Raw genomic sequence first — 26,696 nt, 5'->3', positions numbered from 1 at the left:
AGATGAAAAAAACCATAAGTAATATTTGGCATCTGCGGATTATATTTTTTGAAAGAAAAATATCTTTTAGAAACAAAGCACGCGTACAAAAAGACCACGTATGACGTATGTGCCACGACGCACATCACACTCCATCGCTATTATTTCTATTTAAAAGAAGAATTTCAGATACTTTGATTTTCTTTTTCTTTAGGGTCTGTTTGGCACAGCTCCAGCTCTAGCTCCAGCTCCAGGATGGAGCTGAAGCTCAGTCAAACAGTTTCAGCTCCACCAAAACTGGGAGCAGTGGCGGATCCAGAAAATCGATTCGTTGGTGTCATAACGTGTTTATCGGTGTCATAGTATGGTAATTATGCTTAGATCATGGTGTTATAACATATGGATAAACAGTTTTGCTATATGTTTGCCGAAAATCGTCGGTGTCGCCTGACACCGGTCCTAGTACTGTAGATCTGCCCCTGACTGGGAGTGAGGTTGGGTGGAGCTCTCTCACAAAATGTACTAGAGTTGTGAAGCTGGGTTTAGGCAGCTCCACAACTCCACTCCAAACTCAACTCCTGAAGTAATATTTAGAAGTTGGAGCTATACCAAACAGCCCCTTACTCAGAAAATATGATTTCTAGCGTAGATGTATAGGCTACAACCAAAATCCAATCGATTTTTTTTATATCTAAACACACGCAGCCCAATAATTACATATGTGAGCACGCATTGTTTGGAATTCTAATTCTAACCAACCTTCGCACAAGTACTTGACCACTGTCAATATCGGGTTGACCAAGAGGACCTAACGAAGTATATGGGGGGTTTGCGGTCTTGATTCTAGCACTAACTTGCGAGCAGCCCAATAGTATTAATCCTCTTCTTTTTCTTCAGCTAATAGCAATAGTTTTGGTCTCATAGCTCACATTGTAACATATGTATTTCTTACATTATATTTTTTTAAAAAAACATGTATAAATACATGTTTTTTTTAAAAAATATAATGTAAGAAATACATATGCTACAATGAGTTGTAAAATGAAAACCACACAATTAAACCATGCATGCTCCCGTAATGATGCATTTAACCAATTGGTGATGTGGGTTCTTGCGCTAACGTTCTTAATTCAGCGGCCCATTAGTCTGTTGGTCAAGTGGTTCAATGGAAGCACCGTGCTTCATGTGAGCATCTTGCCTATACATCTAAATGTGGTTGTTGCGTGCTTATTTTTGTAATTACTGGATTGCATGTGCTTACATCTAAAAAATTCAGAAAATCCGATGCGGACCACATCCATGCATTATTGCATTTGGGCTGGCCCAAGAAAACGTTTCAGCCATGCGGCCCACGTGGCGTTTTTCATTTTTAACTTTTTTATTATAATATTTACAGAAATATTATACCGGTAAAAATATTTAAAGAAATAGACTCTGCTGCTCAAGTGAAGGGTGGCAAGGTGACATGGCACACGGCGCCATGGACGCATTTTGCGCTGAGGTCCTTTGCCAGGTGAAATGCAATTTTCACCACATGCAAAATTCACATGCCCGCTTAGCGGCCTCCAGCGTCTGCTCACACACGTCACCCTACTGCCCCCAGGAGAGTTGTAGGGTCTATTTCTGTAAATATTTTCACCGGTATAATATTTCTGTAAATATTAAAAAAATAAAAATGAAAACAAATTCCATGGCAGTATGGAGGCGAGGATAGACGAATTTGATTTAAATTTAATAATAATTATTACTAATAAGAATATAGTGTAAAAGTTTTACCTTAACATTATTTTTAATTGTATTGATCGTATATGCATTTGGTTTATAAGCCACGGTCTAAAATGCTCTCTAAGCATGCCCTTGGGTACCGACCGACCACGTGCAATATTTCTTTTTTAAGAAAAGACATGTTTATCACACCATAAACGTATCTATATAATCTATACAATTGATCCCCACTTATCCCCACTTAGTGTAGTTAATGTGATTTTCCAGCCTTCTCATGCTTCCACGTCACCTTGATTTTTCTTGAGCGTTGGATCTAAATCGTGAGGCAATGAGCCATCCAGCCAACACCTTGGATGTCCCAGATCAATCTGTCCAAGCGCAGCCCATGTTCTCTTCTCCCCCAGCCCATTCTCTCATCAATCCAGCCCAGTATGTCTCCATCGTTCTGCATCCTATTCTCCATCACAGCCTTCCTGCCTCTTCACTTCTCCCGCCTCTACGTTTCCCTTTCCTGAAACCGTCGGCTACCAGATTAACTCGAGCAACACCGATCTATAAAATATTAAATAGTGACGGTGGCCATCCGCACACACAAACCGACGAGAGGAACTGATGGAGCGTCGCTCAGTGGCCTAACTTCATTCGTGAGTCTAGATCTCCTAATGCATTGAGCGTTGCGTTTGTTCGATCCTGACTCTCTCTATTAGTCGATCAGTTTAGTTTTATCTTTTATGAAGGATGCTTTTGTTTGATAACTTCGAAGTTTCTTTCAGGTCGTTAGTTTGTTTTCACTGTTTGCAGCAATTGATTTTGCAACAGCCGATTGATTTTTTTCTCCAATTCCTTTTTGCTTTGTAGGCCTCCGTTAAGATCAATGTATATCCCAGTTCATGGATCTGGACACCATCACCACCTCCACGGTTCATTGGATGGATTTATATGCCTTCACATGAGACTATAAGCGATCTGTGTTCAGGCGTTCCAGCAACTGATGCAAATATCAGAATGATCTGCTTCGTGTCCACCTAGCCATGCTTCGGTTCTTTCTTTACATGTTAATATTCTGTGCACAAAATGCACCTTTTCTTCTTTCTGATGGTAACAGTATTCTGAAATTTCTGAATCCATATTTATTAGGAGTGGTATCATTTAGTTTGTTCTTACAACGGTCGCTTATCTCTATGCAATCCTCGCTTTCAGGTCTGCATCAAACACAAAGAATTGGTGGTTTGGACTTTGGATCAGTGAAAGACTGCAAGACTTTTGAGGTGTTCCTAAATCTTGACACAAAAAAATGTGTTTTAATTGGCTAACGTTCACTGAATAATATAAAATGTTCTTCGCTCCATATATTATATTGCAATTTGAAACCTTCAACAGTGTAAGCTACATGGTAACAGCATTTGAGTGAACAATACACTACATTGTATGTTAACCCATGAGCTGCATCCTTCTGAAGATTTAGCTAATTACTGTTACCTAAATTAAATTTGGAATTTTTGGGTTTCTCTATTCACCAAAAAAAAAATCCAAACAATCCATCTGTTTCTCTCTCTCTCTCTCTCTCTCTTTGTAGCATGAGAATGCACATATATTACCCATCAACTCAATTTTAAGTATGTCCCGCAGCAACGCACGGGGTATCCTCTAGTATACAATACAAGTGGAGTTGTCACCTTTCTCCCCCACCATCCAGTCTCCACCAAGTAAAAAAACTTCCCCAACTAAAACCCATCCCAAAAAAAAATGATTTTAAGAGAAAATCAATCCGCTAGAAATATTGAAAGTTCAAAACTAAGGCCCGTTTGATCTCCCGTGTTGGAGATGGATTTTTTTTCACGTAAAACGAGAAATCTCATTAGCACATAACTAATTAAGTATTAACTATTACAATTTTAAAAAATAGATTTATTTGCTTTTTTAAAACAACTTTTATATGGAAACTTTTTTTTAAAAAAACACAACATTTAACAGTTTGAAAGCGTGCTAACGGAAAACAAGGAAATTGAAGTTTGAAGTTGAGAAATAGAACTAGGCATAACCTAGTAAAATCGTTCATCCGTATCCCTCCCAATTTCGTTGCAGAGGACGGGTATAGCCCTAGCACATATCTAGGGGTGAAAACGGTAACGGTAATTACCGGCCGACCGGCGTTCGTTTTCGACTTTCTACCGGCCGAGCCATATGGAAATGATAATCGACCGAAACAAAAATGGAAATGGTAAAAAATATGGAAATGAAAACAGAAATGGTTTTACTGTTATACCGATCGTTTCCGTATTTACCGTATTCTTGTGGAAATTACCGTTTCTTATAATATGGTAATTACCATATTCTAAATATGTCGATATTTATAGAGCATGTCTATACTTGACCCGCAGCTTACATATTGACTGACTCTTCAATCAAATCTCTAACTTTTGTACATGGCTAAAATGAAGTTAATTTATAATTTATATAGTATAAGCTTGAATTTATGTATACATATAACATACTTATGTAAAGTTAAATATATGTTTTTATAGTTTAATGTATCCGTATTTGTTACCTGTTTTCGATCTGTACCGACATGTTTCCGTCTGTATTGTTCCGTTTCCGGTTTTCCGATATTTCCGATATCGTTTTCATTTCCGAATTTACCATTTCCGATTTCATTTCCGAGAAAAATATGGTTACGGAAATGATTGAGGCTGTTTTCCGATCGTTTCCGACCGTTTTCATCCCTACACATATCAAAATAGGATACATTTCAACAGATAATTAATTTTACTCTCTACATTTACGCTTTAATTTTTTTGTAAGTTAAAGTTCTTTAATCCAAGTTTAAAAAAACATAGTAACATTTGCAATGCAAGACAAATTACTATCATAATATATTTCATGCTATATTTAATGAAACTAACTTGATGTTCTAAATGCTACTACATTTTTTATAAATTTGATCAAATTTAAAAGAAGTTTACCAAAATATTAAAACATTTTATAATATGAAAACGGAGGAGAAAGTACTTAAATACTTCCTCGATATTAATAATAGTTTGGACTATAAATAATATCTAAAATAATATTAATATTTATGTTAAAAATACGGAGAATATATAGATTAGTCTTAAACTATACTTTAATAAACTTATATATTTAATTAATAGAGATTAAAATTGATTTTTAAAACCGTATCCTCATCGAAACCGACCAATATTATTATTAACCGGAAGCTATATTATGACTTCACTATTTGTATAACCTACTCACTTCATCCCATAAAAAACTGAGCTAATATTAGATATGATATATTTTAATATATATTATATCGTGTCCTATATTTATTTGTTTTTGTTAGAGGGAGTACTGCGACTTCACTAGATGGTGGGACGTGGCTGTCTCAAACGCAGGTCTTCCTGCCGACCTGCGCGACGGCGTGTGTATTATGAAAGGAAAAATGAGCACGCCAAGCAAGTGAGCAACCACTTTTAGAATTCTTTTTCTTATAAAAAACCACTTTGAAGAAGCATCCAGATGCTAACCTGTCTACATACCGCCTAAATAATCCTTTACTTTATCCAGTCTGTCCATTCAGCTACCATAGCTTATTTGAATTCGGCACCATACTATCTCTACGTCTTAAAATAAATACATATTAGTGGTTAAAATTCGTTTAAGTTCAGTTTAGATACTTTTCTCGATATTCGTTAGCATATATTTTAAACAGTTAAATGATATGCTTTGTGCAAAAAGATTTTACATAGAAGTTAATTTAGAAATTATTTTTTCTCAAAATTTTAATAATTTATTCTCAAATAATCATAATTGTGTTTCTTGTTTTGCATGTAACTAACCAATAATCTTCAAACTTTATTTGGAACGGCCCTTAGGCTCTTAGGCTGAGAGGTTGTTAGATGGTACGTAAAAGAGATGATTATTAGAGAATAATTAATTGAGTATTGTTATTACAAATTTAAATGGTTTCTAACTTATTTTATTTTAAAGAAATGGTTTTACATATAGTTGAGAGAGCTAAATTGTCGAGTGAAAGTTGACGTACTCAAGATCATCCATATGCTTGATAATGAAAGTTGACTTACTCAAGATCATCCATATGCTTGATAAGAGAGTCGTGATAGTCTAAAATAAAATAAAGGTAAGATTACTTAGTCTAAAACGAAAACATTAACTAAAGGGTGGTCTAAAGTAAAACATTGAAAACAAAATATGATCCAAACTAAAATTTACTTTACTAATAATTACCATGATACCATCTTTTTTATCTACTTATTGTATTATATGATGCCTTCCGTGTATTCCGCATTTTTAATAATACTCTCTTCGTTTTAAAATACTTTAGTAGAATGTTTTAACTACAGTTTAAATAAAATTCTTGTCACTAGAAATTATTATATTTTTGGACGGAGGTAGTAACCGTGTCATCAACCATATTGCGCCAAAGTTGAGGGGGCCGAGTGCAAAACCACCCGACGCGACGCGAGGCTTCCACTCCGCCACCGCCACCGCCACCGCCGCGCCTCCCCTCCCCGCCGGCGACGGCTGCCATCCCACCGGCCACCGGGAGCAGGAAGCCAGGAACCCCACCGCACCAGCAGCTTACGCCGCAACCAGCCCATGGGCAGCATCGGCGGCGACGAGGCGGCGGTGCTGCGGGCGGAGGAGTCGGCGTCGGGGGGCGTCGACGTGTGGAGCGACGCCGTCTCCTCCCACGACCCCGACCACCTCCTCGTCATGGTCCACGGCATCCTCGGCAGGTCCCCCCCCCTACTATCCTCCCCCTTCCGCTCTATGGCTGCTTCAGGGATTGAATCCTGTCTGGTTGATCGGTTGGTTGATGAGGTGGGGGTGGCGAGCGGCGGCTGAAATGTTTCACAGATCGGATGTGGATGTAGTGGAATCCTCTCCGTGCCATTGCTGCTTATGCTACCCTGGTCTTAGAATGTGTGATTTCGAGGAGTAGAGGATGCGGTTGTGGCTGCCTTGAGATTGTAGTAGCTTTGATGCTGGTGTTTCCCCAATTGGGGGTCCTAAAATAGGGGTGTGCTTTATTACGTTGAAATGATATAATTACATTGCTGCCCAGTGTGTGTCAAATTCTGGATTTAATGTAGAATTATTTTTTTTTCTTTGCCTGCATTAGTGTGTGAATTTCGCCAGGCGCGATTGCCTCTTGCTAGTGTTTTTTCATCTCGTGCGGAGCGACATTGCTCCCGTCTGATCGAAGAGCATGCCACTGCTGCTTTTGTTACGCGAATGGACAGCACTAGGGATGTAGTGAAAGGAGAAGGATCAGTGTCAATGCTACCTCTGGCTGTAGCCTATTCTTGATAATATGCCAATGCCAGTTATATACTTTTTTTTTATCTAATTAAGCTAAGGATTGTGTTGTTAGCTTAGGCTTATCTTCATGGCGGATTCAAAAACTTGCAGCTTGCAAACGGATTACAACAGCGGGGACAATTAAATACTTGAACAATGATATAATGTTTTTACAAAATGTTACTGCACAAGTTTTCCCCATCCTTTGATTTGAAACAATCGCCCATCATCTGTCCCTTAAATTAGGCCTCCACCATGCCACTCTTAGGGACCAATGTGGTAATTTGTTTGCATTGGGTCATTTGGATGTTGGCTGTGGCCTATATGGTTTATGTCTGCACTTTCTGGAGAAGTGCTATGCACACCTAGCTGAAAACAGGCATCACCTTATATGTGTAATTCCAGTTGCATTTAATTTTTTAATTTTAAAAGTCCCAACTTCCAACATAATTGAGCATTCTTCCATGGCAATAGATGATTTGAGAGTGAAATTCTAGATTAACTTCTTTCTATGCTCACATATTCCCTATTATTTCTCCCTTCTATGTTTCAAATACATTTTTTTTGTAGCGATGCTAGTGAGGATGAGGGTTCTACAAGAAGGATAAAACTAGGGAAATAATTATTTCACCCTTGGACTAGGCATGCAAAACTAGTATAGGTTGCCATACATGCAACTCTGTGTTCTGTTTGGTGATGCACTCTCATTCTTCAGTAAAGTTGACAATTGTTTTTTTTTTCCTTTCATCAAAAGAAGTTACCATACAGTTGTGTTGCTTAACTTATAACCTTGTTTTTAATACTCTTATGGTCAATTTATTGTCTTTTTTTTCATTGAGCAGTAATGCTGACTGGCAATATGCGGCTAACGAATTTGTAAAGCAACTTCCTGATGATGTAATCGTGCACTGTAAGTTGCTACATTTTATTCTTTCCATTACTGACTACAGTTGCTAGTTTCAGTGACTTTTTTTTTCAATTTACAGGCAGTGAGAAAAACATTAATACCTTGACTCTAGAAGGTGTAGATGTTATGGGGGAACGTTTAGCAGATGAGGTAAGTACCACGTCAGCATATGTTTTGAACTTTGAGAGGCTATTATCTGGAGGTTAGCTGCTCTGTCAGCGATTTTTCATTGAAATGATGTTGTGAATAATACTCTGTGCTCATCACAAAGCATATGTATTGGAGTCTCACTTCTATTCTCCCATTATTCAGGTGATCGATGTAATCATTCGAAAGCCAGAACTCACTAAGATTTCCTTTCTTGCACACTCTGTTGGAGGATTAGCAGCAAGATATGCAATTGCAAAGCTTTATAGACATCCAAGTGACACATCCAAGAGTGAAACGAAAGGAACCATCGGCGGGTTGGAAGCAATGAACTTTATAACCGTAGCAACACCTCACCTTGGGTCTCGAGGGAACAATCAGGTATTGTTGATGACTTGTTTTTATGTATTCCCTTTTCACTTCGACAGCCATTTGAGTTCTGAATTTTTACGTACCATCAGGGGGATGGAAGGTGTTATATATCATGTCTATGTATGATAAAATGTCCTCAAATCAATGCCCCAAAATTTTCTCATTTATTTTATCTATCCATTTTTCTGTTTGTATCAGGTATTATACTTCTTTCACGCATCATGGATTTACAGTCTATTGGGGTCATAGTTTTTTTAAGTGCCAGATATGCCATTGCTCAGTGTTTTTTTCTGGCAACAGAGCATTCGATGCCCCATATATAATTTTTTAAGTACTAGATGTCCATTGTTTTCTTATAATAAACACACAAAAAGGGCTTGTGCTTCTTGTCCGTTGCTCCTCCAAGTTCTGAGAACTCATGTACGAAAGACTTCAGATACGTTTTTTGTAACTTGTGCAGTTGAGCCATTTTACTTAGCTGCATGCTTATATTTGTAGCAAAGTTTTCAGATTTTTCTGGATATTCAAAGTCCTTTTTCCCTTCTGCATTCTATATGCCATATTCGACGAGCATTTTGGCGTTGCATCCACCCCTATAACTGTTCTGTGTCCTTACTGTTATGAATTAGGTTCCCCTTCTCTTTGGGTCCATTGCAATGGAAAATTTTGCTTCTCGTGTGGTCCATTGGATATTTAGGAGAACTGGGAAACATCTTTTTCTCACTGATGATGATGAGGGAGAACCACCATTATTGCAGCGCATGGCTGAAGATTATGGTGATCTTTATTTCATGTAAGGTTATGATGCCTTTGTTTCTTTTCGATTATTTTCCTTTGCTATATATTTCTACTTTAAATTATTCGTTTATTATGGCATACGTTGTCTCTGTAATAACTGCCATAACTTGGGCTTTAGCTAACACTTTTTTCAGATCTGCTTTGCATGCATTTAGACGACGAGTGGCTTATGCAAATGCCGACTGCGATCGTATCCTTGTTATTTGAAATATCTTGGTTTTTGATGTAATGTTAAAAAATGTTCCATCTTAATTTAGACCTTCTACTTGTCAATTCTTTAATTCATGGCATTCAGACATTGTTGGCTGGAGAACATCGTCTATCAGAAGAAAGACTGAGCTGCCTAAGGTATTTTTATTGGTTCTGATTGTTCTTGGGCAATTGCCCAAGAAGAAGAGGAAGATTTACGTGTAGCAAGAGCAACATTCTTCTGATAAAACGTCCATCTTGTCTGTTCATGATGTGCAGTGGGAGGAATCGATATCTGAAAAGTACCCCCACATTGTACATGAGGAATACTCAGAAGAACTCGGTGATGAAACATGTCAAAATTCGGCAACAGTTTGTGATTCAGACATATTGGAAGGTCAGTTTAGATAGTAGCAGCAGAATTGTTTTATGATGTTGTATCCATATTATCGGGATGTTTGGTTGATGCCTAACCTTGACATAACTAAGGTTAGGCAAGTTGTGGCATGGTTGCGCAAGTGTGGCTAAGAAATTGTCGGCCACAAATGTGGCATGGTTAGCTCCACATTTAAGAGTGTGACATTTGGGTCCCAAGGCTAAGAAAGTGTGGCATGATACAATTGCGGCAGCCAAACAAACACATATCTAAGAAACTGTGGCATATGACTATATAAACATGGCAAAGTGCAGCAAACAACCAAACTATATGCAAACGATGATATTGTTTGTTTAGTCTTTACAAATTGAGTAAATCAACATAACACTGCTAAAATCAACTACACCTGTTTACTATCTAAACAATAAATGCCATGTTACTGAGATTTTTGTAATGTACTATTTTGATTTAACAACCAAGCATTTTTATGAGAGATTCTATGTTTGCCATCGACAAGCACTTGTACAATCTAATTTCTTAGAATTGGTGTTCGTTGATGGCAAAACTTGGAATCATGCGATTGTCGATGGCAAAACTTAAAATTTCTCTTATTTAATAATCTTTTTGGGTAGAAAAATTATGTGGACAATGTAATTGAGTAATGCTGAATCGAATCCCTGTCATTTGAACCGAGATATTCCAGAAGGTGTGCTCAATAGCATATTCAACTGATTTATTACAAAACTGTGCAATTTTATACTCAAAATTCACATTTTATGGTAGGCCTAGGTGATTGCTAAGAATTCCAGGGCCAGTTGGTCTATCTTTGAAGTTTCAGACTGAAGGAGTACCTACCATAATTTGACAATTAGGGGATGAATCCTTTTTTCATCTGTGAACATTGTACACAGTAAATTCCACAAGAAACATCTTGAGGATTGCTTATAGACTAAAATGTTGCCGTATAGGTATCTGTTGGTTAGCACCTACAAACCACAACCACCTTGACATATATTGCTTGTATTTTGATGGGTAAATGTGGTCAATATGATAGCTAGTTTTTTGTATTGTTTTTGTACTATTTCTGAACGGTAAAGTCGGAATTTGTTCCCTCAAGGAAATTTTTCTTAGTACCTGTTCTGAGTTGACTCATTCATGTAATGCCCCTACACCACCTAGAGTTACTTTTGATCATTTCTGAGGGATATTCAGGGGCATGGTATTTTTTTAAAGTAGTATGCATATTGATATTCAAATACCTGTAATATTTGGATATTTCCCATCCTTTTTTATTGCCTATACGTGCATGGAATCTCTTTTTTTTTTCAAGTTTGGACACCATTTCTCTGTATCTCCATCTAGCTGCACTATGGGTATGAATACATTTATAGAGGACATTTAGAAGAGACACCATTTGTTTCAAGATTCATATATGTAACAATAGCTTAGACAGGGTATTCACTGTATTCCATTGCGTTATTTTTTTTTTCATCTGCTTTGCTGACTAATTGAGTATTTGAGTCATCGAGTCTGTTGATATGTTTAAAACATGGAGGTCCATGTTCCGGATATTCAATAATCAACTGATGACTAGTTGACTACAATCCTGGTGATGCATTGGTTTGATCTTTTGTCTTATGTTTCTTATCGTGCTACTCTTCATGCCTACAGTGCTGTTGTGGCCTTGTGGGTTTGTACTCCTAATACTTAGGACCTGAAAACTAGACACAGTATCATCTCTAATCATTGATTCCATTCTTCCAATATGGAAAATCTAAGGAATAAATTCTTCTATGATGAAATGGATTGAAGTTTTGTGCTTATTTTTTCATATAGATTAATTCAATGTGCTTATAAATTTCGTGAAAGCTATGGCCTAGTAATAGATGAGACATCACTGTTCTATGACATGAAATGGTAACAAGATAAGAATTGCATGTTAAGATTAGCAAACTATACGGCAAACTCCAGCCTCACTACCATGCTTGTAATGAGGCATGGGAAATATCCAAGGAGTTGATGTCTGAAACCCACAACTAATTTGTTTGAAAGTCCTTGATGTCATATACTGAAAGTGCATGGAAATTCTCGACTGAAAATGTTTCTGTTTTCTGGTGGTTCTGTTATGCAGAAAAAATGGTGACAGGACTTCGACGAGTATCATGGGAAAAAGTAGATGTTAGCTTCCATACCAGCATGCAGAGATTTGCTGCACACAGCATAATCCAGGTTTATTATCTACCTGCTTCCTGTTGCTAAAACACGCCTTCTTCACTCATGGACATTCAAATGGGGAGCAAACTCTTCCTCTAACAAAAGGTTTAAAATCTTAATTTGCTGTTTGCTCCAGGTCAAGTACCAGTTTATGAACGAAGGCGCGGATGTCATACAGCACATAATAGACCACTTCCAAGTCTGATAGTTCCTCACTCTTGGAAACATGGAGCAGAGCTGCAGATGGTTTTCCACTCTACTTACAGAAAATTAGAATCCAGATTTGCTTTGTTGTACACCAAAATCTCCCAGAGCTGTACATAAGAGGAATATCATAGAAAAAAACAAAAATCTTATAAGACTCTTTCAGAGAATGGCCACTGTTGACCTGACAATGTTCATTTCCCCCAGAGAACTTCTCATGTGGAATGTAACAACATTGCATGAGATATACGTCAGGCACCCTTTGAAAACGTAACACCATTGCTGTGTGAAATGTACTGTCTTTATATGTGAAATGTAGCTAGCATTCATTGCATGCAAGAAACGTGCAGTCGCGTGCTCCTCTTGTTTAAACACCAGAACAATGTATTGGTTCAGAATGACCAGCGTTCAGCACTAGCAGCCTTTGTGGAACAGTACGGAGTGTAGAAGGCTGCTGCTATTGTCCTTCTGTGCTGGTGCAGAGTACAGATATGTTAAATTGGGACGTTCGGTGTTTTGAAACCGAACATTTGGTTTGGGAATTATTTTGCGAGAGAATTTGAATTTTTTGAAAAACTGGTACTACCTGTTTGTACACCAAAATTTGGCAGTTTGGGTAAAGTTTCGTGTCACATTGGAACCGGAACATTCCGTATTTCAAACCGAACATATTTTGCGATGATGGAGAATTCGAATATTTGAAAAACTGGATTTTATGGACGAAATTCTGAATTTGGCCAGAAGTCGCTGGGATCATAGGCTGACGGGAAGGCTCGACGTCAGTGTGCTCTGACCGTAACACGTTTCCGCGTCAACAAGACGAATACAAACAAAATACAAAATCATCCCAGCCATTCAACGAAAAATACGAAAATCTTCTAGTCGGCAAGCTGAAGAAGAAGCAGAGAGTGGGGAGGCTGGCTACATGTCAACCAATAACGACCATGACTAATCCAGCCTAACTACCATGCATATCACAATGTTTACAAACCCCAAATAGAAATCAAGCCCTCCTTAATTTCTTGGGTTTCCTAACACCTCCGACTTTACGTGTTTTTATTGTCTCTTAGGGAGAAAAACAGAATACTGACGTCACATCACGCGTTTTTATTGTTTTTTAGAGAAAACAGAATACTGATGTCACATCACGTATTAGATTAATCTATTTTATACAGAGGGAGTAGTTTAATACTGAGCTGAAAGTCTACATTGGAAAAAAAGTTTAGTTGAGCAAGTTAGTAGTAATAATTTATTAATTGGTGAGATGATAGGGAGTTGACAATGGCCATGGCATGCAATTTGGCATCATTACATGCATGTAGTAGCATGTTTGACGCGTACGTGAATGTGTTGGGTCGGTCAAGTCAAGCTATAATAAACTGCAAAAGCGGTGACCGTACGAATAGTTTGTTTGCCTGAAAACTAGCCTTGCCTCTGTTTCAACGGCGTTGACGACACCGGTGTATAGTACGCCCTCCCTCCGTTATAAGAATTTTTAATATTTTGTTTTACTATTTGATCATTTATCTTATTAAAAAAATAGAATTATTATTTATTTTATTTGTGACTTACTTTATTATTTAAAGTACTTTAAGCACAATTTTTTTATATTTGTATAATTTTTTAAATAAGATGAGTGGTAAAATAGTGTAACTAAAATATAAAAATCCCTTATATTAGTGGACGAAAGGAGTACTGAAATCGATCCACTTGTTGCTGGGTCACCATGCTGATGACAGACAGCTTGCCATCCATGATGCAGGGCATATGGTAAGGGTTCATCGCTCCGATCATAAATATTTGTCGTTCCTAATGTCTACTAACTCGACATTAATTCAATTAACAACTCCCTCCATTTTATAATATTACAATACATTTTCTAAGTCAACTTTTTTTAAAAAAATTGACTTAATTTATTGAAAACATAAATAAAAAACGTGGGCGCACCATTTATTTGTACATGAAACACCATAGCGCTCTTCATGATCATGTTTTCTTCAGTAAATCTGGACTAATGCCTTTTCTTCAAAAACACCATGACGCACAATATCTATTTTTTTTATCTCCTTTGAAACACACTATATCCTTTTTTTTCTCTGCAAAAAATATAATGTTAATTTTCCTACTTTTCCAAAAAAAATAAAACTGTTTTTGTGAAATTTACAAACCTAAAGATGGCTGAAAGAGATAAAGCACAGTCCTTTTGCACCATGTTCTAAGCTAGTTCAGAATAGGCGTAATTGATCTGCATCATACTAGGACTTTAATTTGTACATGTTGTAGTCAGGTTTAACCTATTCACAGCCGGTCGGTGACCAGCTTGACCGGCAATTAAGCTCAGTCTTTAGTGGACAACACTGCGCTTAATTAGGTTAAATTCCCTGCGACGGACGCACTCCTACAGGGATGTACGTTGATCCGGTAAAAACCAAAATCAATGCCATCTTTTTGAAACATCAAATCAATGCAAAACCTAATGTTGCAGTCAACCTCTGCAGCAATCTTGGCCTCAATTGGCCTCTCAGAAGTCACCAATCCCTGTATATGGAGAATCATTCTTCATTCTCCGATTGGGAGGAAACCTTTCATCTCTTCACAACGCACTTCACTGCTTTGGTGAATCATTCTTTGTGCTCCGATTGGGGGAGGGTTCCCTATATTTATCGTAATTCACTTTAACCGCATCGACAGAGATCGTGCTCACGTGAGGACCTCTAGTTTTTACTTAATCGTTTATACGGAGATCATTTCCATGTGAGGACATGTAGTTCGGGCTCTGAATTGGTCGAAGGTTAATCAAGAATGAAATTGATAACGGCTCAACTATTATGACATCTTTAGGTATTTAAAGTGGAGTCGTATTCATGATGGGTAGGATTCACTGTAGAACACTATGTTTTGATGCAAAATGACTGTTATGAAAGCGACAAAAGCTTCTCTGGTTGATATGAATCCATGAAACTCTGTTCATGTCCACTAAATTAGTTAGGACACAGTATTGAAGTGTGAGTGTGAATCATACAAGGATTAATGTTAATTCTCATCGAGTTAAGTTCTTGAGTTAATTGAACGAAGTTTTTGTTGAATCGATTGATATGAATTATAAATTTACTCTACTAATGTTAATATTATAAAACACACATTTACATATATGTGCTTTTACTCACAGTTAACTACTAGTTTTTATATCTACTAACTAGGTGTTTAACTAGTTTTTAGATCTGCTAACTAGCTGTTATACAAGTAAACAAAATATTTGGATTGGATGTCAAGATCATAAAGTCATCATTGAGGTTGGGTAGTATCCTCCCATCCCTAACTAAAAGATCTTATAATTATTTTTGATAGTTGTACATATGTGAAAAAGCCAAATACTACCTTCGTCCTATAATAATTGTTGCTTTGACTTTTTCCATTAAGATTAGGGGTTGTTTGAATGGTATACGAAAGTTGTCATCATTTAGCAGACTTTTGTGTCACACTTGTGGCAAACAAAAAGTAAGTTACACCTTAGCTAGCAAAATAGAAGAGAATTATGCCACACTTTTTTGAGGTAATGGCATGTGGAACCATAAGAGATGAGAAAGAATTTTGCCACAAGTATAGCTATGGACCAAAGAAGAGACAACTTGGTCAAATTTACCTAAGATAAGAGCATCTCCAACATCTCCAAATTAGACTCTCTAAATACCCATTTAGCCAACTCGCTAACTGATTTGGGTAGTCAAACTAGGTGTGCACTCCAACGGTCTCTCTATTTACAACTCCAAAATCACAAAGGGACCCGCATGTCATCCTCCCATCTCCATTCCCTTCTTCTTCCTCCTCTTTCTCTTTCTCTTCCCCTTTCTTTTCTCCCGCATGGCCGCATCGGCCCATTGATCCAGCGGAGGCGGCGACTCCCCATGTGCGCGAGGCGCGAGGCGGCGGCGACAACGGTGGAGGTGAGGCGGCGGCGACGGCGCCCCGCGTGCGCGAGGCGGCGGCGGCGGTGGCTCCCCGCGCGGCAGTGGCGATGCAGATGGTGACGGCTCCCCGCGGTGGCGACGGCTCGTGCGTGACAGTGGCGCGACGGCGACGACGATGACTGCCACGGCGGACGGTGGCCCAGACGACGACATTGGCGGGGCACTCGTGGCCGGCGTGCCCTCGGTTCGTTGCCGGCAGAGAGAGAGAGGATGGATGGGGATGGGAGTGGTGGTGGGACCCACCTTTGGCCAGTGGAGGAGGCTGGCTACATTTGGCCAGCCGGAGGAGCAATTTAGCCATCCGGATAGCTAAATTGCTCCTCCGACTAGCCAAATAAAGGGTCTGTTGAAGTTGCTCTAAGGTGTGGCAACCTTTGGTAAACTTTTGGGAGTGAACCAAACAACCTCATATGTATGCTTTTCCCTGGCTTATATGCTCGGCTAGACTTAATTTTACCATGGCCAACCTCTAATTAACGATGTTTGCATCTGATAATTGGGGGTGAGGTAGTGGTCCCTAAACAATGGAGAAAAAAAATGAGGATAATAAAGAGAGCTAGTGGATCCCATACCTTTGAATAAGGCATTTGTGAGACAAATGCTTCCCTCTAAATGTAATGTTTCTAAAAGAAAAGTAAAATATAAAGTTTTTAGGATGGAGGGAGTATCATCCTTAAAGGTGATTTGTTTGGTTTTCTTTGTTAAGGATCATAAAATGTCCAATTTGATAATTATAAAGGTGCGTTTGACAAATGGTTGTTGAGGACTGTAATATGAACTTACCCATGATCTTATAAACACATCGATCACTTTTTAATCAAATGACAAAATTTAACAGACAATATAGCAAGCTTTCTTTTCTTGTGCCAATGAATCAATAAATAATTAATATTCGTCTATATACGATAGAAATTTCTTCACGTTAGGTATTTCTACCAACCTACACAGACAAACACATCCTCTCAATTTTGTACTACTTGGTATAAGAGGGGTGAATTAAAATTACACTAAAAAATCAAAATAAAAATCTTCCAAAGTCAAACTCCAAATATTTCTTGACCATCAGGAGGAAACAAATTAACAAGCTTTTCCATGGCGCGCATGTCGCCGTCAGTGCACGCACTCCAAGACCTCGGCGGGCATGTCGGCGACGGCGGCGTCGAGGCGGACGCGCATGTCCATGGCCTTGCTGATGTAGAGCTGCTTGACGTTGCCGCCCTGGTTCTCGAGGAGGCGGAGGATGCTCCGCTTGGCGTTGTCCCGGAACGGGCAATGCGAGCCGAGGAAGCCGTCGACGAGGTGGATGTACGCCTCCAGGTCGTGGCAGCACGCCGCGTCGGCGTCCGGCCGGAGGTACGGCGACGCGCGGCTGTCCAGCCGGAGCTCCCGCCCCACGTCGGCGTAGCGCGACGGCGGCGGGAACCGCGGCACGACGTCGTGCGCGTTCACCACCCGGAGCACGCGCGCGCCGCGCGCCTCGACGCGCGACGCGAACGCGCGGTCGCCCACGCGTGGGCCACCGAAGGAGAACACGGCCACGGGCGCCGGCGCGCCGAGGCCGGCGAGCTCGTCGGCGATCAGCACCGCCAGCGCCGCGCCCAGGCTGTGCCCGGTCACCGTGATGCTCACCTCCTCCCCCTCGTACTTTGTCAGTAGCCTCCGTACCTCGGAGACGACCATCTCCGACAAGCTCGGCGAGCCGCCGGCGGCGGCCGTCTTGTAGAGGTTCCAGAACCCGCATTCCACCTTCGGGGTGGGCGCGTCCGGCGAGTCGGCGGCGGATGCGGCGTCGGTGGCCGGGACGAGGCCGGCGCGGACGTTCTCGGCCCACTCGAGCACGGTGCAGGTGCCGCGGAGCGCGATGACGATGTCGCGGCGGCCCATGCGGCGGACCTCGGCGGGGCTGTCGCAGACGGCGACGTAGCCGACGAGGCTGGTGCGCTGGGCGGCGCACGGCGCGGCGGAGGCGAGCCAGGCGGGGAGGCCGACGGAGGAGGTCGCGAAGAGCGGCGCCGTGACGCGGTACGCGCCGCCGTCCTGGAGCGGCGGGGCGGCGCGGGCGCGGTCCCCCGGCGCGGCGTCGGGGCGGGACAGGAACGCGCCGTACGCGGCGCCGACGAACTCGCCGTAGCGGACGATCTCGCGGCGGAGGTCCGGGTGGAGCGGGTCGAGCAGCCCCCTCCAGTCGTGCTCGCCGTGGAGCCGCCTCCACGTCGCCGCGATGTTCCCGCGCGGCGACGGCCCGTCGGGCGCCGCCGGGAGGAGCACCCGCTCGAGCCGCCGCGGCGACACGCCGTGCGCCTCCTCCTTCATCGCCACCTCCCCTCTCCCCCGCGCAAGAAACGACGGCAGCCGCAGCAGCGGCGCCTTCAGCACCGGCTGCTGCTGCTGCGCCGGTGTCGCGCTCTCGACGGCGACGGCGGCGCCGCGGTTACGGAAGAGATGCTCGAGGTTCTTGAGATGGACCCTGTTGCTGCTGTTGCTGGCAGTGGTCAGCGACGCCGCGGCTGGGCGGAGCAGTGAGGTTGCCGGCGGCGCGGCGGCGGCGGCGGACATGCAAGGCAGCGGCGGTGGGCGGCGGCATGCAACCGATGGGAGAAGGGAATTGGGGTTGTTAAGATGAGGAGGAGGAGGCGAGGGTTGGGTTTTTATAGGCGGCGGGAAGAGCGTATGATATGTATGTGTATTGGCGTCATCGTACGCGGGGAAGTTTCGGTTGGGCTTCATGGCAGTTGAGTTGACTAGGGTGATGTCATGGACTCAAGTACTATGAAAAAGTACTCCCTCCTATAAAAAAAAACAAACCCTGGTTTCTATGTCCAATGTTTGACTATTCGTCTTATATTAAATTTTTTTATAATTAGTATTTTCATTATTATTAGATGATAAAACATGATTAATACTTTATACGTGACTTATCTTTTTAATTTTTTCAAATAAGACGAATGGTCAAACATGACACGGAAACCAAGGGTTTATCTTTTTTTTTAACAGAGGGAGTATTCAATTTTGCAAAAAGAAGAGAAAAAGAGTTAGGGTTCATACAAGACGCACACACGAATGCACACGCACACATTGCTATTCACAACTCGCAGCTTGTGTGAAAATAAAGGCTCTATAACAATTAGATTTACATTTATAATATTTATTATATGTATATATATTATAGTATGGTAAAAAGGCTCTATTGGTAGTGGCGGTGAGTCTACCACCAACCACCACCATGGTTATATATACGTAGGAGAATGAATAGTAAGCATGTGAACTTTGTCCATTTCCTGAGATAGTACTCGCTCTTCATTTCAAAATAAATAAATCTAGTACTGGATGTGACAAATATATATTGGTCTATCCAAATTTTATAGTACTATAATGTATCACATCCAGTACTAAATTTGTTTGTTTTGGGACGAGAGAAATACTTATTAAGGAAAATATTGATATTTTTGTTTCTTTGCTTTATTTTTCATGGTTATCGACTTACTATTTATTGAAAAATGTGTTTGTTTTTTTTTACTTATGATCGTATACATATATACACATGAAAATTTGGTTCCCTAGACGGATATAAAAATTATCACAGTGTTATTGTTTTAGATCGAGATTAAACGTTATTGTTTGCTTTTCTACTTCCATATCAAGTCATGGGCATTGAACTAGTACCTTTAATACTTCCTCCTTCTCAAATTTATTATCATATATGTTTATAGACTAAGAAAAATTTTAATCACATAAATCTAAACACCATGCACAGATTCTCCCACAATGCATATATCGATTAAAACACCATGCCAATTACACCTTAGTATGCACACATTCTTCCATGCTGCATTAATTATATTATGATAAATCCGTATCCATACAGTTATATGATAATTAATTTGAGAAATTTTGAATTTCACTGTATGATGATTAATTTGGAAAGGAAGGAGTATAAGCTTAAAGACAAAGACAAAGACAAGAGGTGACTTTGTGACATTAAATTTATAGTGAGTCGTTCAAAAAATTAAATTTATAGTGAAAGTGTAGTTTCGTGCATACGTAATTCCGAACACTAGCAATTTTTTTCAACCCTATCTACGACTTCACCATCAAATGAAAGGTGTTTTCTGCAAAATTGCAAATTATCCAACGAAAAGAGATGGTTCCCACCCAGGTCGCAAGGTATTATTTGAAACATATATACGGCTGTTTTTCTAAATATTTGGTTACACTCGGCCATAGGAGCTAGTATATTAATTTCAGATTTTAACCGTGGATTGTTGGTCATTTTGTTGGGACTCAGTTTTCCAACTACAAACCACCGTAGAGCTCAGCTACATTAATTGATTTGATTGGATGGTTCACACTTTGAAATTTGGTCTTAATTATTCATGTTAAATTAGGGGTGTGTTTAGTTCTTTGCGTGTAAAATTTTTGAAGTATACGGATGCACACTTTGAAGTATTAAATATAGACTAATAACAAAACAAATTACAGATTCCGCCTGTAAACTGCGAGACGAATTTATTAAGCCTAATTAATCCATCATTAACAAATGTTTACTGTAGCATTACATTGTCAAATAATGGCGTAATTAGGCTCACAAGATTCGTTTCGCAACTTTTACATGCAAACTGTACAATTGGTTTTTTTTCTATATTTAATACCCCATACATGTGTTCAAACATTTGATGTGACGTTTTTGGCCAAAAATTTTTTAGATCTAAACAAGGCATGGGGCATTAAATACTTCAAATGTATGTCCGTATATCCGATGTGACAACTAAACTCAAAAATTTTTCCCACCTAAACAAGGCCTCAACAATAACTTCTGAGGCTGCTAGGATATGATTAGTGCATATGCATTAAATTTTTGGATATGATCATCTGCCCGATTTTCTGTTGCTAAACAGATAAAATAGGTTTTATAATCCATATCTGATAAATATATGGCTTTGCACATTGACGTTTGTCACGTTGCCAATTAAAAATATCACCGCTCATTACCATTACAAAATATTTAAAGCAAAATTACGCATGCTTTTGTTTTAATATGTGTATTTAAAGATACTGATGTTCAAATTTCTTAGCGTTGAACCTAATCTCAAATAACATACAAATATAAGTGATTGTACGGTTTTTAAGTACTGAAAAGCACCATATAATTTATCATATAAATTTTGATATACCCATATATAAAATTTTAGTATGTTTGACACCTTTTGATACCTCCTTAAGTTGTCCTAGGCTTGTCTATACAACCATGCTTAAACCACCATGTAATTTTTAGATAAAACCAATAGCATATTAGTTGAGTCATAGGCTTATGATTATTTTTGGTTCTGTCCCCTGCCTTCTATACCTCTTCAAGTGTCACAAAATTCTATTTTTCGTGAGAAGAGAGATCGAATAAGTTACAATTGTTCATGTTGAATCTTGAACAGCAACTTTACTGATCTTACGTTAGAATCGTAGATTCGGTAAACAGCAGTAGTTGTTCCTTCTGGACTACTCCCTCCGTTTCAAAATATTTGACACCGTTGATTTTTTAGCACATATTTGACCGTTCGTCTTATTTAAAAAAATTTGTGAAATATGTAAAACTATATGTGCACATGAAAGTATATTTAACAACGAATCAAATGATATAAAAAGAATAAATAATTACTTAAATTTTTTGAATAAGACGAATGGTCAAACCCGTACTAAAAAGTCAACGGTGTCAAACATTTTGAAACGGAGAGAGTACTAAATTACTGAACAAAAAGGAACATTTACTTGGTGACAGCTAATTACTTTATTATGCGATGTTAACTTGAGCTATTGACAGGAGACAGAGATTCATTCTGTGGTCAAATTGTGCCATTCACCTATACTTTTCAAACGACCGATCGTGCCGAGGTAAGTGTAGAACAACTTGGATTGCAAGTATCCCTGTTCTTACATGATTTCGTCACATAGTACTATTATTTTTCATCAGTCCTTGTCTCCAAGAATTTTTTGCTTACACGTCCATGGCAACATTTGCCTTTCCAGCTAATCTGAGACGACATATATGCATGATCTTGCTTGGTTTTACTTTTCTAGCTAGATCAAAGTACAAGAGGAGAGCTTTAATTACTCAAATTATTGCTACTCCCTGTTTCATACAGTAAGACGTTCTGATATTTTTTTTTCTAAGTTACTATTTTCATGTTTAACCATATTTATAGAAAAACATAGCAATATGTACAACACCAAATTAGTTTTATTAAATCTTACATTGAATATATTTTGGTACTATATTTGTTAACTATGTTGCTACTATACGTGTTTTCAAACTTGGTTAAATTAGTTATGAAAGTTTGACTATGAAAAAAAAGTTAAAACGTCTTAAAATATGAAACAGATAGAGTAATACTGATATATATAATCTCCACAGACGTTTTAAATTTTTTATTGTTTCTATATATTGGAATTATTATTTACAGCATATTCTCGCTAAACAACAATGTTTCAATTCTAACGAGAATCATCACCGAAAGTAAACATGTTCTAACGAATATCTAAACAACATTTAATTATATCAATTATTCAATCCTCTAATATATATGTTCCTCGCAGAAAGTTTAGACATAAGAAAATTTTCCCTGGTTTTGCATTGCAAAGTTAATAATTAACACCGAAAGCAATGTCATTTTCAATTGAGTGTAAACCAGCAGAGAGATTGGCGTGATTCGATGGATATGTATCACAGATTCACCGTAAGCTAGCATTATTACAGCTTTTGATCACCGAGCCAATTACGACAAACTTTTGGTAATTAAGAACTTGTCTCCTTAATTAAGTCCTTAATTAATCATGATGTTGGTCGGTAGAAGCTAGCCTTTGTCAACTTCACATAATCTTTTTATAGAATTTGTGGGGTTTCACACTGGTCTAAAGGACTGTTCATATGGATTTGGTCATTTGGTCCTACACAAAACTGATATAATATTACTTGATCTTGTCAATGTCAACCCACCGATCGATCAAAACGAAACAAAAATACTAATCTTATAACTTGACTAGTAATAAAGTATGTAAACCAGTCCACTTAAGCAACGAATGGCCTGGTCAAGTGATTAACAAATCAAGGGCTTAATTGTGACTATTATGCAAACATAAAGTCTTCAGCAATCAAACACCTACCATGCATATTCATTTTTGCATCTCCGGTTCAAGATCAACCAAACATAGCCGCCATCGTTTAATCATAGAGTTATACGTATTTATTAGGAATTAATGTCCAAGTGCATGCATGCCGGCTATGATTTTAAGAGACGAATTTGATAAGTAAATTTAAATTTGTTCAATTAAAAAAGAAAGACAAAATTCTAGGTCAATTAATTCTACCAGCATGTACTCCCTCTAGTTTCATTTTAATTGACGTTTTGCATAATGACACTGTCTACAATATATATCTTTGACCTTATTTTTCTATTATAATACATACAATAAATAAATGCATGTTTACTTTTATTATAGTGTTTTGAAAGACAAATTTATATATGTTGTTCTAGTTTTTTTAAACTAAATATTTTTAAAGTTATTGATGGTCAAAGTTATAAAAGTTTGATCTCAAACTTATCAGACCCTAGTTACGTATGTACCTTGGCTTTTCGTCATGCATGCTGTCATGGATATCCACAGGTTTACTAAATAATGCCGTAAATTGTTGCGTTATTAGGGATGCTTTGTGTCAGTGTTGGTCGGTGATTAAATTTTGACAGCCTATTAGCAAAGTTTGACAGGTAAATGGCTTGTTATTATCTGTGGGCAAGTTTGACAGACTATTAGCAGATTAAATTTTGACAGCCTAAGTGTAACTGGCTTCACAATTCGGTGGGATCCGAGCTTAGTCAAGACTCAAGAGTCTTAATTTCTAGCTAGTGTACGTCTTGCGTGGTCTATTAACAAATTTGAAAGCCTATATATACACTGATCGAATTACATTTGAAAACAGCACTACTAAAATATCATTTGTACAGACATCAGCCTTTTCTTTTCATAGGTGCCCCAAAAGTAAAAGCGTATGTGAAAATGGTTGAGGTTATCTTAGGTTCATAAACTGCCTGCTAGAACCTATTTTTACGAAGGGTCCTTAAGAAAACCTCATGTGGGAATTATGTCTATTTTTACGAAAAAAAATCCTCTAAGGAACCATCCACGAAAATCATAATTTTTATTGAAGGTTTCTTAATTAAGAAAACTGACTATAAAAATATTGTGATTGTATGTCAAAATTGATTTTTTTTTCGAGCGGTATTATTAAGTAAAACCACTCTTAAAATACGAAAAACCGTACATCCTTCTTATGAAGTCAAATGATGACAAACTTTATATGAAAAGTTATAGCTCTTGATGAGATCTACAACTTTTCTAGTTGAAATTGTTTTTCATTAGAGATCTTTTAGAAGCCTAAACATTCGTCACAAGCCCTAGTTGATTTTAATTTGTGGATGTTGAATCTGCGTGTACAAAACCTCAATTTCTATGTGCCCTTAGTTGAGGCGGTTCTATAAATGGGTTACCAACTGTCTGGAAAAATAATTTTTTTACTAGTGCAGTGCAGTTGTGTGCAGATGTTGGTGCATAATTACATGGTTCAAAACCTGGTGCCCAAAGAATTATATTTCACACGCAATATATGCTTTATATATATTAGGAATTCCGTAAATCTTGTGGATATAGCAGTGCACGCGCTTGTCTTTCATGTAAGAGGGTAGTATAGTTGTGTCCTTCTGCAATCCTTCTCATGTTATACATCTTCCCTTTATGAAACATTCACGTTTTATGGATGGAACACATGTCTAAATTATTTATAATATCTAGTACAAAAGATCCTTTTCATGTTGTATGGATAGATTTATGTACAGACAAATCATAGTTATTTAGTATTCTCTAACAAAAGATTGAGTGCTCATATTTATATATGCATGTTGCCTGCTCTAATGTTAATTTATCTTGAGTTTTTTCTTAAACAAATGAGACAATTTTGTTGCTGTGTCCTTTTACTTCAAAACTTAAAAGTTGTATAATGCTGGTGTCAGTATTTATTTGTGACACATTGTACAGTCATCTTGCTCTAGTCAATATTAATTTCGCCCATCTTGCTCATTGTACAGTCATATAGCGTTGTCAATATTAATTTTGCTCATCTTGCTCTCCCAAGTCAATGTATAGTCTTACAGTCTTAAAGTTTGGGGGGATCAATTCCCTTAAAGAAAACAATGTTTTGGAAAGATTTGCCAAACTCGAGCATATTAATTGTATAATCTGCCATTTGGAATTTGCAAATATGCTAGTAGTAGTATTAGCTAGGGCTTCTGGAAGAGAACAGCACCTGTCCGCGAATCAGAAACTGGTTAGTTGAGAATAATTTTGTATACCTGCAGACCAAATTGCCTCGGAAAGCGTGCTACTGTGAGTCTGTGAGTAGTCCTTTGCATGCGTTAAAGGGGAAATTAGAAAAATAGAAAATGTCACATGCTTAAAATCCAAGCACCTCCAAGAAGCTACTAAACTGTATAACCCGCTGCTCTTCTTTCTCTTTGTTTATCTCTTTAAAATATGTTTATAGATAGCTTATAGCATGTTATTGTACCTGCTCTAAGGGGGATGTTTAGATCTAGGGGTGTAAAGTTTTGGCGTGTCATATCGGATATACGGACATACATTTGAAGTATTAAACGTAGTCTAATAACAAAACAAATTACAGAATCCGCTTGTAAAACACGAGACGAATTTATTAAGCCTAATTAATCCGTCATTAGTAAATGTTTACTGTAGCACCACATTATCAAATCATGGAGCAATTAGGCTTAAAAGATTCATCTCGCAAATTAGTCACAATCTGTGCAATTAGTTTTTTTTAGCCTATATTTAATACTTCATGCAAGTGTTCAAACGTTTGATGCGACAGGGTGAAAAATTTTGGGGTGGGATTTAAACAGCGCATAACTCACTTTCAAAAGTTTCTTGTTGTTCTAAATCAAACATATATTTCTTTTGACCATTAATTTTTTTGAAGTCTTAACAACATGTTAATTATATATTATGAAAGTATTTCTTATGGTGAATATGAAAATATAAATCTTGTTAGGGATTGGTTTTGGGTGGTCCAGCTGTAGCTTCCTTGTTGGCCTAATAGCGACCAGTCACGCTTAGTGGCGGTCGATCTAGTACTAAGCCTTCTCCTTGGCTACCTGTATGTGCTATCGTTGCGTAATGGTGGATTTTTTTTTCTTTCTTTCCTGGCTACAGCTTTCCAGGGCACAAGCCTTATAATTTTTTCCTTCTCTATTCAATGAATCATCTGTCTGGTGCTAATCGGTATAAAAAAAGAAAATATAAATCTTATGATGCTAAACTATATGAGTTTGTAGAAATTGATGATTAAAGACTAAAATATTTGACTTAAAACAAATCTGGACCAACAAGTAATTATTTAAAACTGAGGAAGCAGTAGTACTACCAACCTTTGGTTCTAATT

General features: G+C 38.5%; 2 protein-coding genes across 2 annotated transcripts; one reads left to right on the top strand and one right to left on the bottom strand.

Moving 5' to 3' along the window:
• Positions 1-6,159: 6,159 nt before the first annotated feature.
• Positions 6,160-12,525, top strand: LOC4344647 (lipid droplet phospholipase 1). Its single transcript, XM_015792962.3, has 10 exons — positions 6,160-6,461; positions 7,869-7,936; positions 8,013-8,083; positions 8,246-8,461; positions 9,082-9,245; positions 9,385-9,440; positions 9,546-9,598; positions 9,719-9,836; positions 11,947-12,044; positions 12,166-12,525. The coding sequence occupies exons 1-10, from the start codon at positions 6,322-6,324 to the stop codon at positions 12,232-12,234; spliced, it is 1,053 nt and encodes a 350-aa protein (XP_015648448.1). The 5' UTR covers positions 6,160-6,321; the 3' UTR covers positions 12,235-12,525.
• Positions 12,526-17,077: 4,552 nt separating this feature from the next.
• LOC4344646 (phospholipase A1-Ibeta2, chloroplastic) lies at positions 17,078-18,816 on the bottom strand. The gene has a single exon (XM_015793555.3). The coding sequence runs from the start codon at positions 18,755-18,757 to the stop codon at positions 17,312-17,314; it is 1,446 nt and encodes a 481-aa protein (XP_015649041.1). The 5' UTR covers positions 18,758-18,816; the 3' UTR covers positions 17,078-17,311.
• Positions 18,817-26,696: the final 7,880 nt, after the last annotated feature.

Source organism: Oryza sativa, chromosome 8 (assembly GCF_034140825.1).
Source record: "Oryza sativa Japonica Group chromosome 8, ASM3414082v1".
In the NCBI taxonomy this organism is placed as follows: domain Eukaryota; kingdom Viridiplantae; phylum Streptophyta; class Magnoliopsida; order Poales; family Poaceae; genus Oryza; species Oryza sativa.
Note: the sequence above shows the minus strand (reverse complement) of the source record. Positions and strands in the feature narration are given on the sequence as shown.